This window comes from Amblyomma maculatum, chromosome 10 (assembly GCF_055883805.1).
Source record: "Amblyomma maculatum isolate TAMU_Amacu chromosome 10, ASM5588380v1, whole genome shotgun sequence".
In the NCBI taxonomy this organism is placed as follows: Eukaryota; Metazoa; Arthropoda; class Arachnida; order Ixodida; family Ixodidae; genus Amblyomma; species Amblyomma maculatum.
Genome location: NC_139353.1, coordinates 141,318,575 through 141,335,451, shown reverse-complemented (window position 1 = coordinate 141,335,451; position 16,877 = coordinate 141,318,575). Strand labels below are relative to the sequence as shown.

Here is a 16,877-nt window from a genome sequence, read left to right as displayed (position 1 = left end):
CAAGTCCTCAATTGTATTGTCCGGGAATCAGATTTCTGTATTTTCGTGGTTTGCTATTGTATCTGGCGTTCAAAATGCAGACGTGAGGGTTCTTTATCACAAATAATCAAACGTAGATTGTGCCGGTACTCTTCAAAGTAGCAACACCAGTTATTGTGTAAGTCATTAATCAGTAATTTAGGTAAATAATGTCAATAAAGATTCCAAACAAAACCTTTTCTGTGGCGCTCAAGGTAGCTTCCAGCAATATATATCTGGTTTCCATTGCCTGCCTCCGAAATGTTTGTTTTTATCCCTTGGATCAAATTTGCTTGGACAAGCAGTATATGTGTAAAAATGATGCACCTGTGAGCTACCCGTTTAATTGAGCTCCCGTTTAAGTGAACTGCCCACAAAACCAGTCAAAAGCGTATATCAGCTAACCAGCGGCCAGTGCAGCAGTCGTGGGCTTAGATCGCTTGTGTATATTATATCTAGCCATTTAAAAAAAAATGAAAATGGTCGCCGAACATTCTCTTGGTAACGATTATTAGTATAAACTGTTTGCACATCGCAGAAAGCGTAGGAGCGGCAAAAAACTAGCGCGCCAGTCATATGCGGAGACAGCCGATAATCAAGCACTAATTCCTAGTGTGGGATGAAACACTGGCTGTCTCAGCCGTATTGCTGTGGAGGCGATCAAAATGCAACAGGGCACATGCTATGCAATGTATGTGCGTCTTTCATCCTAATAAACCCAAGGCAGCTGAAACTAGTCTGGAACTCATCAGTATAGTGTTTCTCATTGACCATAAATTTCGGTACATGAATCCTGGAATTTTCTACATCTTCCTAAAATAATGCGCGCGATTTTATATGCCTCGTAATAGTGTTGTAAATTTTGTTTCCTCATTGTTTTTGTGCAGGTGCAATTTGCGGAAAAGTTGGGGTGGACGATTTGGAGGCACACGCATTTATTCGCAGGTGGCTGCCTGGTTCCTGTGACAGGGGGGGTGGAAAAAAAAAGGCGTTATGCTGAAACCTCTCCTGGCGAACCAGGCATGCCACCTGTGAATGCAATTGCAGGGTCAGCCCCCTCACTACGCCTATGAGTGTGCCCTCCAGCTCCCTGGCCCCTTCTACTTCCCGAGAGCCCGCCCTGCCCTGACCAACCCTGCCACTGCCCCGCTAACTGCTGCTGTGTGTGCCCTCAGCACTGGCTAGTAACAACTGCCGTCTATAGTAACAATTGTAATAAATATTATCTTTTTGTGAACCATGCCCTTGTTTTGTGAATATCTACTGGTTGCTCATGAGCAACAATTTGAATTTATATGGCCACTCCTATTTGAAAAGCCATTATTGTCCCAGCAAGTTCGATGTGCTGTCACGAATATGGCTAGAATGAAAAAGGCTGCATTTTATGGCCTGCACAGGCAGTGCCACAAAATGTGTAATCTTGACATCAATGGCACATGAATGGAGTAGCCGGTGTACCCATAAACCATTAGATTAATATTGGTATCGACAATATGCGGCATGAATGGAGTAGCCAGTGCACCTGCAATGGCTAACCATTGGTATGATATTGGCATTGACAATGGGCCATCAATGGAATAGCTGGTATTAAACAAATATTGGTAATACAATGATGGTATAATGCTGGACAGTATTGGCAAGGATCATGGTGCATGAATGGAAAGTCTAATATTGTGCCTACATTGGTGGCTCCAGCTTGGTTGAACACTGGACCAATCTTGGAACGAAAGATGGGCCAAGAATGGAGAATGTAGTAAAATGCCCAAATGCCAATATCAGTCCAATATTGATGTCATTCTTTTCCAGTAATGAACCATTGTTGGACCAATGCTGGTGTGCTGCTTGGGTGCTCCATGATGCGAACAGTGCCAATTGACTGAGCATCACGGAAGAGTGTTTTCGCGCTTTCGCATTAGCGAAGTCCTAAGTGCTGTATTCGTTGAGTGCTTCACATGTCATCATCATTTTCATCATTTATTAACACCTGAATGTCCCGTTCGGGACATTACATAAGGGGGGGGGGGTACAGGGTTTTTCAGCAGTCATACATGATCATAAATATACAAGTAATACAGAAGTATATAAATATATATATATATATATATAAAATATAACAAGATAAAAACACAAAATAGAAACAGCAGGTAAAACAAGGTGAAAAAAGACAAGAGTAACAAATTCAGATAAGTCATGGCAGAGTGGCAAAAATGTAAAACAGAATAAAATTACAGCTATGGAAGTAAAACTGGCTGGTCAGTTTGCAGGGCTTGGTAGCTGACATGTGTTGCAAAAAATGGACGCCAGCGAATGCTGAAGAAAATGCGCGGATAATGAAGGAAGGAACCCGTTAATACTCACAACAATAATTGCTTGCATGCCTGGCTTGCCGTATCCCATTTCACGTAGAAGATTGAGGGAGAAGCTTCTGTTCACTTCCCACTTCTTGCCTCTATATGCGGAGAAACCTTAGACATACAAGAACGTCTTGTTTATAAATGCATCTTGTGTTACATTTTGGCCATTCCCTCATTCTGAGGTATAGCCACTGACTGCAGTATGTGAAAGATGTGCATTGACAAATGTTATTTTACGCCACTACCGCTGAAGAAACCGTGAAATCTAACTTTAGGATATAAGCTATAGATTGCACCTTGTTTTCATGTGCCCAGCTGGAGCAGCGTATATGATCAGCGCCGTCACTAGAGCAGATACCTTTCAAGCGATTTTAAATCTTCTTTCTGAACAGCGTCATAGCTAAGCAATTCTCATAGCTGCTGATGACATAAAACGAGTTTCACCAGCTACATTATCTGTCGCATGTTCTGCGCAGTGGTAGTATTTGTTCGCTGTGAGTAGTAAGCGATTTCAACTACATTGTTTACATAGTTAACTGCCTTTCCTAATTATCTTCTTGGCCACAGCATACAACGAAGCTTACTTAAAGTTTGGAGGTGAGAATCATCGCGCGGTTGACCTTGATTTTGTTTTACAATGACAGACAATCAGCACTATCATTATCCAGTTGTTATAAGATAAAAGTTGTGTTTTTAAGAGTCAAGTAGTACTACTCGCACGTTACCGGGCAGGCTGCGTGTTCGTCTCGCAACATACGCCGCAAAATTGAGCCGAATGGCTGCACTGTAATTTGACTTAGATTTTTAAGACTGTGACTCAGGGATAAAGGCACAAAATTAGCATGACATTATCAATACAGTTGCTGTTAGAGCACAAAAGAGGCTACGAAAATATTATATACTCATTGAAACGAGACTTGGCGCTCTATGCATAGGTTTCCTCAGTGAGCCGTCAAACATTTTACTGAAAAATGAAATCGACGTAAGGGACATTGGGCTGGTGCTATCGTGGCACTTGGAGGCATGGTTTCGAGGCAGTGCCGCGATTGCAATCATGGAGTTAAGTAAATCTGGGAAGACCATACGGGCTCTGAGGTAGCAGTGACGTATGCGTGAATCTATTAGCAAATGAACTGCACGAGTCTGAAATAGCTAATATAATTCGTAGATGTCTGTGCAACAATCATGCAGAGAATGAGTTCTGATCTTGGAATGAAAATGTAGATTGGAAAAGCCATTTTTATTCAGCTTCATTATCATATTCGCTGAAAAGTTCTATTATTTGCTTTCATATTGTGAGAATTACAGTCGCTCGAAAGCAGCAGGATATTTATATGCATGATCAGTTAAACTACCTAAAAGCCTCCCTGGATAGTAGTACGCGGATACTAAGTGCTTTAGATTGCACAAATGAATACGGCTATATTGTTCCAAACGCAGGGCTTGAAATGGTATAGTTATAGCTCCTCTTTCCTTATTGCGAAGCTTTATCTACTACATGCCGCTTTAAAAATGAGCACTGATATCTATTAGTATAGAGTGAAGGCAGAGTCATTTTGAATGGGCCCCCTATAAAAAGCAGCTACTGCACACCTGAAATATTATTTGATCAGGAAAAAGAGCAGCTTTATAGGTGCTTCTCGGTGACTGGATGCTTGTTGCAAGTAGGCTAAGAAATCCGGCACTACAGAGCGTTATCACCAGCTATTATATTTTTGCTTCCACTCTACTAGCTAGAGATGTAAGTTGCTGCTGAAATATAAGTAATTTTTAAATAAAACACCAGTATCTTAGGCGCAGGCACAGGGCTCATCAGAAGCGCCCAGCTATTATAATGATAACAGAATAAGCTTCCTTGAAAAAACTTACATGCATAACAACGCACATGGTAATTTGTTCTATTCATGTTCATTTTCATCGGAAACACATTTTCACGTTATAAGACAAAAGCCTTCATGTTCCTTTAGAGGTGTACTGTAGCTGTGAAGTAGAATGCAGTATGAAAGTAACACGCGCGCCTCATGGGTTGCAATTCAGGATGGGAATTACGCTCGTCTTTGAAGCGAAGTAGTTGCATGTTAAAGCATCCTAGATTCATCTCAATTCATTTTATTTTCCAGTTTTGCCAAATGGTTTCCTCGATAAAAGATGCTAGAGCAACTTGACTAAGTCCAGGAAACCGTTGCAAGACATGGCGTGCACAGCAAGCGTGACAGCAAAATCCAACCGTGAATAGATGCAAACAATGAAAACTTGCAATATATAGCAGAGAAGAAACATCAGGAAGACACAAGCATAAAAACATTTTTTTCCATACAGAAGTAAAAGAGCTGTAAGGTAAAAAAGAGAAAATAGAAGGTTGATATATTAATGCAAAGCATGTAAATAATGCACAGATCAACAATACAAACCAACATATATTCATTTCATAATTTTACAAAATAGCTCACTAGTTCTTTTCTGATATAGCCAGCAGTGTTTTTAAAAATATTCAAAGTGCGAAGGAGGTTATGAACTAAAGACTGCAATTTGTAGTTATTACGAAAAAATGGTGTTGTCCATATATCATGATTCCTTGTGTCCACCGAAGTACGGCGCAATTATAAAGATGCCAACGTTGATAAATAATATATGGCATCGATGAGAAAAAAAATACATTGTTTGCAGAAGACGGAATTCACACAGATTGTCGATGCGAATAATGTTGTAATTCGAAAACATGTGCTGTGGGACAAGATTGTTCAAGGTTAGCAATCAGACAAACAATTCTATTTTGTGGCAAGATTAATTTCTCCATATTAGTCTTTGTCGTCTAGCCCATACTGAATTGCAGTAAGTTAAATAGGAATGGAAGAATGCATAATATATCTTAACTTTACATTTTAAAGGCAGAGTGCTGCGACATCGTGACAATGCACCTACAACGGAAGAAAGTTTTTACAAAGATAATTGATGTGTGTTCTCCAACTCAAGTAAGATGCAAAATATACTCCTACACTGTAAAAACAAAAACACCTTATTAGGTGTTTTCGCATGTCTATAACTAACACCCATGCACCCTTGAAAAAAAGTGGCTTCAGAGTGCCAGTACACCCTCAAAGATGGTGCTTCGGTTGGTCATAACACCCTTCTATGGGGCCAATGCACTGGGGCGTTTTCATCACCTTTACACCCTATTGCAGGGTGGCAGCAGTGGCATTGCACCCTTACACCCCTTGATAAAAATCAGTGCGGATAACGTCCATATATTGCATTTCGTAATGAGGAATTACTTTTGCCACTACACATTCCTTAATGCTTTTCCTATGTGCACATTTGCAATCAAGCTTAATGGTATTCCTTTTAACCTCCTGTAATGCCACATGAGCATGTAAAGAGATGCTGCATGCCATTATTTTGACATCTCGAATGGCCCATGCAGTATGATTGTTTTTTCAAATTCACAGAGCATGTTACAAAAAAATGTCACACAGCAGGAAGCTGGAAGTCTTTTATTCGGCATAGAAGGGTCAGGGTTCGGGCTAGTGGGTGCTCGGGTGCTGGTGGAAGGGGGGGGGGAGGCAGGGGGCACTTGTGTTCTGTTTCTTCATTGATGCGCGCTATGGAACCTCATTTATTTAACAATACTGCCACTCTCCACCGAGAGCCTAGCAGACGGGCAAAAACATATATGGTATGTACGTAAATACCTAAAAAAATGAAAGAAGCAAAACAGTTCCAACAAATGCAGACAACAAAGTATACAATTTTCTTCAAAAACAGAACCGAACAATGAACACAACAGCATGGTGACATTTCTTAAAAAACAACAACAAAACTTTTAGTCGTATGCAACAATAACCGCAGTACACAATATTAATCCTATGCTTTGTCAGTGTCAACGCGTGCGCTTGCATAAAATTCGGCCTTAAGCGATGAAATAAAGCGTCGTGCAGCGCATCTTGACATCAACACACATACGCCCTAAAAGAGGTGCTCTATAAAGCAGCAAATATTATCGGACGCCTTGTCATATCACAGATTGAGCAGCCAAAATCGACCCATTTTTGGAACAATACCGTACGTAGAGTCGACGACTCAAAGAAGCTTCCGTTGCTCAATGAAGAAGAAATGCTCTTCAGCTTCTTTGATGCTGCACCCAGTATATCCGACGCACGGCGTGGCAGGCTTTTCTTCCTGTTCCTTGACAAAAATGTGAAAGAAGTGCATAAGAGAGCAGTTGTATATATGTCCATTGCGCCTGAGCAAATTCAACATATTTTCTACTCTATATTTAGAATGCACCAATGCCCCATTAGTGTACAGCAGTGCGCTGGAAAAGGGCCCTATCAGAAACCACTGGTGGTTATCTCACAATTAACAATGCAGAGTATACTGTTATGGTTGATTCAGGAGGCACAAAGCTGGCAGTGTTTGATCAAGTCATAAATGAGAGCATGTAAGGTCAACCCATTTCTATTCATGCAGCATACTGTTGCATGGTAATTTTAGATTATGCAACCTATTTTATCAAACAAAAATGGCTACACTCATCAAAAGCACCTGGGTTAGAGAACTTCTATGCTGCCCCACGAACTTTTCATTTCACATGAACTGGAATGCTTATTATGATAGTTAAAAATGTAAATAAACAATAAACTGCACTGGAGCACGGTGTTTACTACTAAAATATTAACAGCTGGCTCAACTGAAGGCTTCACACAAGGCCTACAGCATACCCTGCACTGGCCAAGTAGATACTGCAGAACCAAACAAAAAAAAAACGTGGAAAAAGCATACTTAGTGATGGGGCACTACAAAAAAAAAAAACGCAGTGCATGTAATACATAACACATAATGCATTTCTGAACTTTTGCACGTCTTCTTGTGCTAAGTATGAACCAGCCAAGCCCTAGGTCATCGCAATGCTTCCTGAAGTGTTTACATTTAAGGTTTAGTAACAAGGCAAAAGTGTTCTCACTGCTCTATGTGGCAGTTCTGAAACTTCATCACACATTATTCATTGAAAGTGTACACTGGAGCTTTGAGTTGAGCGACAATTACATGTGCAACAGCAGAGCATTACCAAACAACCAAACAGCAGAAGCTCTAAAAAATGTCAACACTGAAGCATGGCATATTAAAACATTTTCCACGCATAGCACGTTGTATGCATAGACATCCAGAACATCAGTGGTGAGCCTCAAGAGGCGGCAGGAAGCTCAAGTGTTCAAGAAGTTGTAATCGTCATAGCGGCAGGAAGTCTGAGCACTTTGTAATACTAAAGGTTCGAATACTAAAATATGTTGACTAACTTGAAAGGCAAAAATAACAATTTGGATTTATTGAGAATGTTTACTATAAATGAGAATGTCTATGACAGTGCCACATGGTTAATGCATGAAATGTTAGCATCTGTAGTTGAAGGCATTATATTTATACAGCATGAACCTGGAGACACAGCAGTAGTTTCTCCCAACCAATGTGGTAAACCTAATATCAGAAGAATTAAAATTATTACATCATTTCAAACTTGGCTAGCAAATTACAGCATTTTTTTAAAACAACTATTAAACTGCATTATCCACTTTCAGAAGCCTGTAGGATAAGACAATGTGGCAAATATTTCTTTTGAAGCAGTCTCAGATTATATATTCCAGACATTAGGAACATGTCAGGTACTAGCATGCATGAGCAGGTGAGAGACCCCTTTTCAGCAAATGCTAACTCCCACCAAGCTGCCTGCAAGAGCCATCTGATAAAGCACTGCTGGTCCACTGCAGCAGAGTGCTTAGTCAACCAATCTTGACATTACCAGTGCTTCATCAGCTGACTCTTGTATGCTATACGACGTGGTAAGCATGTGATGGCAGGAGTCTCTTAAAAGTGCTTTTGATTGTACTTATAGTGCAAACAATCCTTTCACAGCAAAGAATTCACAGTTGTGATAACTTGTGTAGTATTTCTATTTTAATTATGAATCACTAATACATATTACAAGTTAGACTGTAAACCATTTTTGAAACAAAGAAAATTCGCTAATAATGTCCGCTTCAAGTAGGCTTCCTGAATATTAAAATGACAAACAGAAAACTTACAAATGATACAAACAACATCCAGAGCTCCCGGCTGGTTCCCAATGTTTGCCAGGAGTTGCAGAATGCATACTGTCTGTACATCTACAATAGAAATAAGCAACACAACAATGGTGTACCTCCTTGCAGGTAAAAAGAGACAGCCGAGTTTTGAGGCGATAATTTATTGTCTAATTTAGGAAGGCAATAAACAAAATTGAAAACATGTAGAGGCACGCAAACTGAAAGCCAAACATCTGACAGCAAAAATTAGCAAAGCTTGTGAAGATTTGAATCAGGTATCACCTAATTCTCTGCTACTAGTTGAACAGATTCGAAAAGGCTGCACCATTATAATGGAGAAGAACAATAGGTAATTTATATTTAGCTAGTGCGAAAATTGTTACATATGAAGAAATGCACAGGCTAGTTATGGTTTTATTATTCTTCCTGATGCTCAGCCATGTTTTTAGTATATCTATAAGGCAATGCAAAATGGCAAAAATGTAGGCATTTAGCGAAAAGAAGACATCTCGAGCTAGTTGGTTCATCACACAGCAAAAACAGCGCAAACTTCACAACGGACAGAGAAGGGCAGACGAGACACAGGCGCTGTCTCGTTTAGCGAAAAACTGCCAATTAGATAGCACATGCAGCAAACAGAAGGAAACAGCTTAATACTTACGCTTCTTTCTCCTTTCACGTATTTCCTCAGAAGATACTTCGAGCACCAGGGCAATGTCCTTTTTTCTTGCACGAATGGTGTCCTTCAAAACCAAGCCAAGTGTCTTGTTAAGGCCAATTTCAACTTCCTCTTTGCCGTCCTTCTTGATCAGCATGTTGACGTCATGTAAGAACTGCAAGTTTGTATAAATGGTAGCCATAAAGAATTCATTTTACTCAATGTTTCAAGTAACTGAATATTAAAAATCATTGTACAAAAGCTAAGGCAAATGATGCCTTTGTACATATCTGAAAAAAAAAAAAAAAGCTGGCATTAGCAAACAGAAAATACAAATATTTACTAAGGTTAGAAAACTGCAAAAACCATCAGTATTTTGCCACTCATCGCCAAACTGCAAGCAATATAAGGAAAGTCTAATATAAAAAATAACGAAGCAAAAATTATGATCCTCCTTCCCTCAACTTGGCACACGGCTGAATGGCAATAAAATATGTAATATATCTCTAAACTAAGGGTCCCCGCTCAGCTTTAAAAAGTAGGCTTCAATTCTTAGAGACAATCTACAGACATGCATCGTTAGCATATGAAAGTCAAATTGTTTTCTGGGCACTTTAAATCAGTAAACTGCTTTCAACACATACATTACAAATTTTTTAATAACAGTAAGTCACAAATTTGCCTGCAATATGCGCACTGTGATGAGCAAAGAAGGTAAACATATGCGACTAAGGCTATGATAACCGCTTCATATGTACATTTAAGCAAACGACAAAAAAAAAGTAAACATCTGGTCAGAATCAAACTCTGTAATAGCAACATCCGGTACAATATTTGCCCACAGAATTCAAGCTGTCGACCTCTACTTGAATGCTGAGGCATCAGTATCGAATATCCATTTATTCTAGTCTAAAGACACTACAAAAATCAAGTAATGCGGTCAAACAGTTATGTTGAAATGTGACCACAGAAATAATGAAAACTGGATGGTTTGAACCACATCAGCTGACTTAGCACGTGTACAAGTGCCTTAATTGAAGTCTTGCTGAAAATAAAATACGTACCTAAATGATTCTTCGAGAGCGAAAGTAAACGCCATAACAAAAGCAGCATAATAAAAATGCAAATTCACACTCCATGCAACCGCAAAATATGGTCCCCGTAAAATGAAAAATGCTCCCATTGTGATTAAAAAAGGCAAATCTAGACGCGGGGAAAATAACATAGGCTGATGATAGCGGCATATAGTTTACGCAGTTTGGAATAAACTATTATGCAACCAGGCCGGCCGACCAGAGCACTTCGATGCCGAGAGCACGAGGGCAGAGGCGTGCCGCGCTGAACGGCCGCTGAGAACGAACATAGCCTCATCGAACAAAAAGTTTAAACAGAAGGGCTGCAGGAGGACGCTCCCCGAGCAGCAGGACGGTGCGCGCCTATGCTCCGAGTAAATAAAAAAAAAAGGGGGAGGGGGGGTCGCAGCGCTCCGAGTGAAAGAAGATGAAGCATGAAAGAGGTTTCAGGAGAGCGAGCGCAAAGTGTAAGAGATAAGGGAGGAGGGGGGAGGGGGGAGTCGAGAGTGCTAGGAGAATTAAGGTAGTACGCCAACATGACCTTGCCGCACGAACGGAAACGGTAGAACAAAACCGAGTCGTTGCGAACTGAGCGCAAGTTTCAAACTGTCAAGAAACGAAAATCGTTTCGTGCACCTCCTGCGCGTACAAAATGCAAGTAAACGTAGCACATACATTATTTCTGTTCAAGAAAGTTGAGACTGATGTTCTTGCGCGAAATCTGCGTAACTCGCCGCGACATCTACCACATGTGCGATGTCATTTTAGCAGCCAGGTGAAAACAAGCGCGTCTCACGTTTTCATTTCAGCACATTCTGGAGCGTTCCGGTACAAAAAGACACAGAATGCAGCAATCCGGTAGGACAGTGTTCCCACAAAGCGCAATATGTGTGAGAATAGGCTTACCTTTACAGACGATTGCGTCAGCCGCAAAGTACGCTGTCCGCCTTCGTATCACCGGCACCGAACCAACCAGTGCGATTTCAGCGCGAGTGCAATGTAGTCAGCGCATATACCTCTTAGTCACGCAGAAAAAAAAATCGTCCATGCCTTCTTCTTTCGAACTTCTCAAACATAAAGCGGTGCAGCAGTCCTTCGGCCTGAGCAAAGCAAAAAGAAGCCCGGACACTTGCCGACACGATAAATGCCCGTTTGCGTTAAACACCACATGTAGAAGGCATTTCACAAGCGTACACACTTCTGTAACACATATGCATGGGAAATGCAACACATTTCACGAGGGTACACAATCGACGAAGCACATTCAGCATTCGCCGAAACGTGGTCGAAACGCACCCCACAATGCTAACGGCCATATTGTGAAATTTGAAAAGAGCGTTCGTAGCTATCGGCGGCCTCCTGGCGGTGAAATTTTCTTTCAGTTTCTGTTTCATTTTTAGAAAGCACTCGTGTGTAATTTTAATTTTAGCGTTACTTTTGGTGCTTTATTTAGGTGTTGGGTTATATTAGCAGCGCCGCTTGTGTATAAAAGGCTACGAAGTTACGCAGCCATATAACCCCAGCATGTTAGGTGATATTGCTTGCCTGTAACACCCTAAGGCATATTCTCCAACCAAAGCACCCCTTTGGCAATCAAGAGGTGATTTCCAATGGCACGAACACCCTAGGCTCAGGATGTAAGGGTGTTTTGAATCAGACAAATGCCCAAAAAGGTGTTTTTGTTTTTACAGTGTAATTTGTATGCTCTTCAATAATGTCAATCAAGTGCCTTTCAACGCATAAACATGATTGTGTAGCAAGCTTTTATATTTTTGCAAGATTGCGAACAATAATTGACAACATCCCAAAATATGGCGTCCTTCACTGGCAGCCTAATGTTTCGAAAGATGATATCCGACATCCATAGGTTTTTAAGATCAGTAAATTGGAATCGGGTGGCAACAAAATTCGGCCAGGTACCCAAGACTGAAAATCAGGCACGCATTTGATAGCTTCGCTCTGCAATGCAAATGCCGCGCCTACGTCAGGCCCATTACCGTCGTTCTTGTATTTACAAGTCCTTTTTTGCATCGAGGCAATAAAAACGCTATAAAAAATATTTCCCACGCTTTATGGTGTCAGCAGGCCTCTACAACGTTTCCCAGTTTCCCAGGAGGGCTCGAGCTAGACTGTATTCAAAGAAGACGTCGGTTCATAGCTAGCTTGATCGTGCACGTTTCGCTCATTTCTGTTTGTAACGTTGGTGTAAATATAAGCAGGAAACAGTAGTACCGTTCAACCGATGACTACTAAGTAAGCTAGCTAGAGAAAAAAGGCTGTCTTTTTTCCTCATATTTAACTCTGAAAGTCTTGTGTCGACAGAAGTGTTTATGATCAACTCAAAAATGCAATTTGCTCTAGTAACTACGTTAATGTCCCTTTTTGTACTGAACCAAACTTGCCATAGTTCTCGGTGATTAAGACTTCTTTCTAAATGAACTGCGCTCCACTTTCGATGCGCGAGTTCGCGCAGGTCGTAACTGTAATTATGGTGCCAGCCTGGGATGAGCTACACGGGTTCTGAGATTTGTGCCTGCAGTATTGTGGTTGCTATCGTTAAATATTTTTCATACGAAGGTAAATGTAAATTGGGTAGGATCAGGCAGACGGAAGCTCTTCAGGTCTGGCGGCGTTGGCAGCGCACATGCATGCGGACGTCCATTGTGGACGTGCCGGAATGCTTAGGTAGGTTGCTGGTATGTGGGCAGCGCATCCTTCTGAAAGTACGAATGTCACCATCTTCTGCCTACATCCTGTATGCTAACTATCGAGCGTTGCTGTGAGCGGAATTGTTGCGTGAAGCCCAGCTCATTTTCGCTTGCAAACAACGCCTGCAGTCTCCATAAATGCTTTATTACTTATCACAAAACACGCGCCAAGATATTTTAGTTTTATACGTAAAACTTTTAGTTTTGCTTATTTTGACGGTGATTATTGGAAGAATGAGCTTAGAATGAGTAGGCGACAGTTGTACTTGGAAAGAATAAGAGAACCTCTCTCATTTAGATCAACTTACCAACGTCTATGCTTGCACCCTGCACCCAATCTGGTGAACGATCAAGCAAGTGCTTGTGACTCAAGTACGTCTTGATAGAGTTCAAATCGTTCAAGACGATTGTTTGGGATAGACCAGCTTTGATTCTGCGGAAAGAGGATAAAATGGACTGTGAATGACGTGTGTTGCTGGATGATGGCTGGCGGCGCGAGGTGCTTATCACTGAGGAGAAAACTAAGATTAGCGGCGACAGTTGTAAGCACCACTCAGTGAATGATCTTGTCTTCTGCCCCTTCTCAAAGATATAAAGGGCTTGCTTTTTCGCGAATTCCTTCCCACACTGCTATTTCACTGCTGCTTGAACGCAGCTACGGTGTAGTACGTGCGCGGAGAAGTTCCTGCGAGACAAGCGATGTATTAAAACATACTTTCTTGTCTTGATGGCAGCGCTGTAGTCCCAAGAAAACCGTGTTTTTAAAATTATCTGAAAGCTGAAAATTCACCTGCTTCTAGAAAGCAGCGAACTTCTTGCCGCAACAAGCCAAAATGCATCGAGATGACTAAGCGATAATCTCAGGTCTTACCTACCTGACAACGGATCCGTAGATGGAGGACAAAGCGAAGGCCTTCTTGGCATTTGGGCCTTTCAGCAATGTATCCAAGCATCCCAGGAACGGTACACCGGCCGGTCCCGGAGGAAGCTGAGGCCCATTCTGTTCATGGTCCTTATGCTTCCAAATTCCTCCAAGCCACCAAAGAAACACGACCAAAAAAGAGGCGATTGTGCAGGCGGCAGCTGTTGCGTCGAACATCCCCACACTACTTGTAGTGCTTGCACCTACAGTTGGGCGAAAACGGAAATGGTGCTTCGTGTGAATTAACGCTAGCTGAGAGACCTTCACTCTGCCTTTACTACACTCCCATTCCTAGTGTTTTCTGAGGCCGGAGAAACACCTTTATTATTTGTCCGCGATCGAGCTGTTATCACTTCATAGGCCCATGACACCAGCTCCGGCTGCTACAATTGGCCTACATCAAAATATCATGTTGAACACGCGAAGTTCGAGATAAGAGACTGCGAAAGAAATGGTTACTGTAATTTTGATAGATTTTTGTTACAGGCTGCATCAACTCGTTGAGAGCAAGATCAAGGTGGGACGAACACACCTAGGAGTACATAGCCGTGAAGATGTTATGTGGTATGGACACGTAGTCTGTTCGCTGCTAGCACTGTGCATGTTTTTAGAATATACTTTCTTTTTAGACCTGATACGAGTTTCGGTGCGAGAAAGCGCCAAGTGTGAAGGGGAGACAAAACAATTAGAAATAAGCGATCATTATTAGGCTCGAGAAAAAATTGAATGAAAATTTTCTTTTGATGCGTGTGTTGTAAACTGCATCATAAGGTGAGTTGGCACCGCACTACCAGCAGCAACGTGGCCTACATTCCGCCTTTCGCTCTTCGCAGGCGTTCCTGGTGTTTTTTTTTTTTTTTTTTTTTGCTGACGTAACCGCTTCCAACAGAATCCTCAGCGTCCTGTCCAGACTGTATTTCACCACCGATCGTCAACGCCTTTTTTCATAACTACGTCCTCTTTCATCCACTCAGCCAGTTGCGCCGAATCTACGGCCCACATGCGTCATCTATGGGGCGTCAGCCCCCAGCATATATTTGAACTCCTGGCAGTGCGACGCCGTCTTCAGTGGGCAGCGGAGTAGCAACGGCAACATGGCCTACATTCCGCCTTTCTGTTCTTCGCAGGTGTTTAAGCGTTCTTCCCTGTACTCTAAGAAGAGCGATGGCATCTGCTTCTTGCTTCTCCCGTGCCCAGGAGTGCTTTCTGAAATAACTAGCGAGTATTTTCATGCCTGCGCTAATACGTTGCTGTGGCGACATCGAATGTAATCCTGGGCCCGAACACCCGCTCAGATTCACTTCTAGAAACACAGACATTACCTAATGAATCTCCGTAGCAAATGGCGGCACTCTTTAGGCTCCTCAAGGATATTCAACTACGAACTGTTCAGTCTTCAAAGTGTCAATCAGAATCGGCCGCCGATGTTAAAGCAATCACAGCTATCCAAGGAATATCAAAACCAAGATCGGCTGTATTCAAGAAAGACTGGAAGCTCTTGAATAAAAAAAAATCTCTTGATGAGTTTGAGGAGCACTTCAAATGTTTCCAGGAATCTTTGAAAACCTGTAATACACAACTTGATTCCTTGCATTCTAGGTTTAACGGCCTAGAAGACGGATCACGAAGAAATAATGTAATATTTTATGGTTTCCGCGATTCTCGGAAGTCGTGGGAAGAATCTGAGGCCCTTATCGTCAACAGGCTAACAAGTGTTATTGTCAATTTATCGAACTTGCCAATGGAATGCGCTCATCGCATCGGTTCGTACTCACCTGGTAAATGCCGTCCCATTATTGCAAAATCCAGCCACTACAAAATAATAGAAAACGTGTTATCTGTCCCCAAAGAGCTAAAAAAAAATACATTGCAATATGGGGTAACTACTCACCCGCAACTCGCCGTACTCGAAATAAACTAATAGCCTTCGCTAAGAATTTACCGGGGGTTCTCCTCTTTCATCTGCGCTACAAAACATTATCAGTAAACAAGAAGCTGTACACGTGTGACCATGAAAACGACAGCGTAGTACAGTGTGCGTCACCACCATTGTCTGCTGATGCGCAGCTGTGTACTTCATCCCCTATGCATAGCGTGCCGCGAGGGGCACAGGAAGACGGTCATTCTCCGTGTATATCCTGTTCATTAAGATTCGAAGCATTAAAAAAAAACGCAATCCGTTCACCTTCACGTGCAACCGTGCATCCACACATCACGTGCAACCACATGATAAGAGAAAGCGGCGGTGTTCTTCTGGCTATTAACAATCACCTACGTTATCAGCATATTTGTATCGTTATTAACTTGAAGATAGTCTGGGGAATCATTGAAATAAATTTCCAAACATTATAATTGGCGCATTTCATATTGCTCCTACTCACTCCACCTCCTTTGTTAAAGAACTGCACGACGCAATCAACATCTTCCTAAGCCGCCATCCATTCTTGCCCTTGTATTTGCTTGGCGATTTCAATATTTCGAACCTACCTTGGAATAACGATCCCATTATCATACCTGCTTTCGCCACGTTAGCCAAAGATTTTCTCGACTTGTGCACCTTGTTCTCTTTCAGTCCACTCATAGCACAGCCTACCAGAGCCACACCAAATGTAGTTAATACCGTGGATGTATGCTAGATTATGGCCCGATTTCATTTCGAACATTACTCATTTACCTCCTTTGAGCGATTATCCTCTTATTCGTATCAGCATCAACATTTCACGACCGAAAATTATGAAAACGACTAAACCCATTTCGGACTACAAAATTGAAGATTTTGATTCTATTATCAGTTAGCTTGGCACTTTCCTTCATTCTTTCCTCCCTGGTTTGATGACCGCAGTGTTCAAGAAAACTGTGACATGTTACTGCTAAAATTAATGAACAGAATAGTTTATTTCCACTTACACTGTTTCCTCTGACGGTAACGCTCCCTGGTACAACGCCCACATGAAGCCCTTGTCTAACAAAAATTGGCAGTGGCTTAGCTTTGCTATGCTTGGATATACGTAGCGTAAAGCATGCGCAGTAGCACTAGGCGGAACTGTCGTAACCACGGCTCCGGCTG

At 41.7% G+C, this 16,877-nt stretch overlaps 1 protein-coding gene and 1 long non-coding RNA gene across 2 annotated transcripts; both read right to left on the bottom strand.

The window, feature by feature from the left end:
* Nucleotides 1-1,810: 1,810 nt before the first annotated feature.
* On the bottom strand, nucleotides 1,811-16,850 carry LOC146177581 (cytochrome P450 2C2-like). Its single transcript, XM_084581595.1, has 5 exons — nucleotides 16,718-16,850; nucleotides 13,764-14,013; nucleotides 13,197-13,321; nucleotides 2,377-2,483; nucleotides 1,811-1,894 (listed from the first exon to the last, which is right to left on the bottom strand). The coding sequence occupies exons 2-5, from the start codon at nucleotides 13,985-13,987 to the stop codon at nucleotides 1,811-1,813; spliced, it is 540 nt and encodes a 179-aa protein (XP_084437721.1). The 5' UTR covers nucleotides 13,988-14,013; nucleotides 16,718-16,850.
* LOC146177582 (uncharacterized) lies at nucleotides 5,939-9,267 on the bottom strand. The gene is made up of 3 exons (XR_014701328.1): nucleotides 9,111-9,267; nucleotides 8,450-8,530; nucleotides 5,939-6,554 (listed from the first exon to the last, which is right to left on the bottom strand). It is a non-coding gene; the product is annotated as an uncharacterized LOC146177582 (long non-coding RNA).
* Nucleotides 16,851-16,877: the final 27 nt, after the last annotated feature.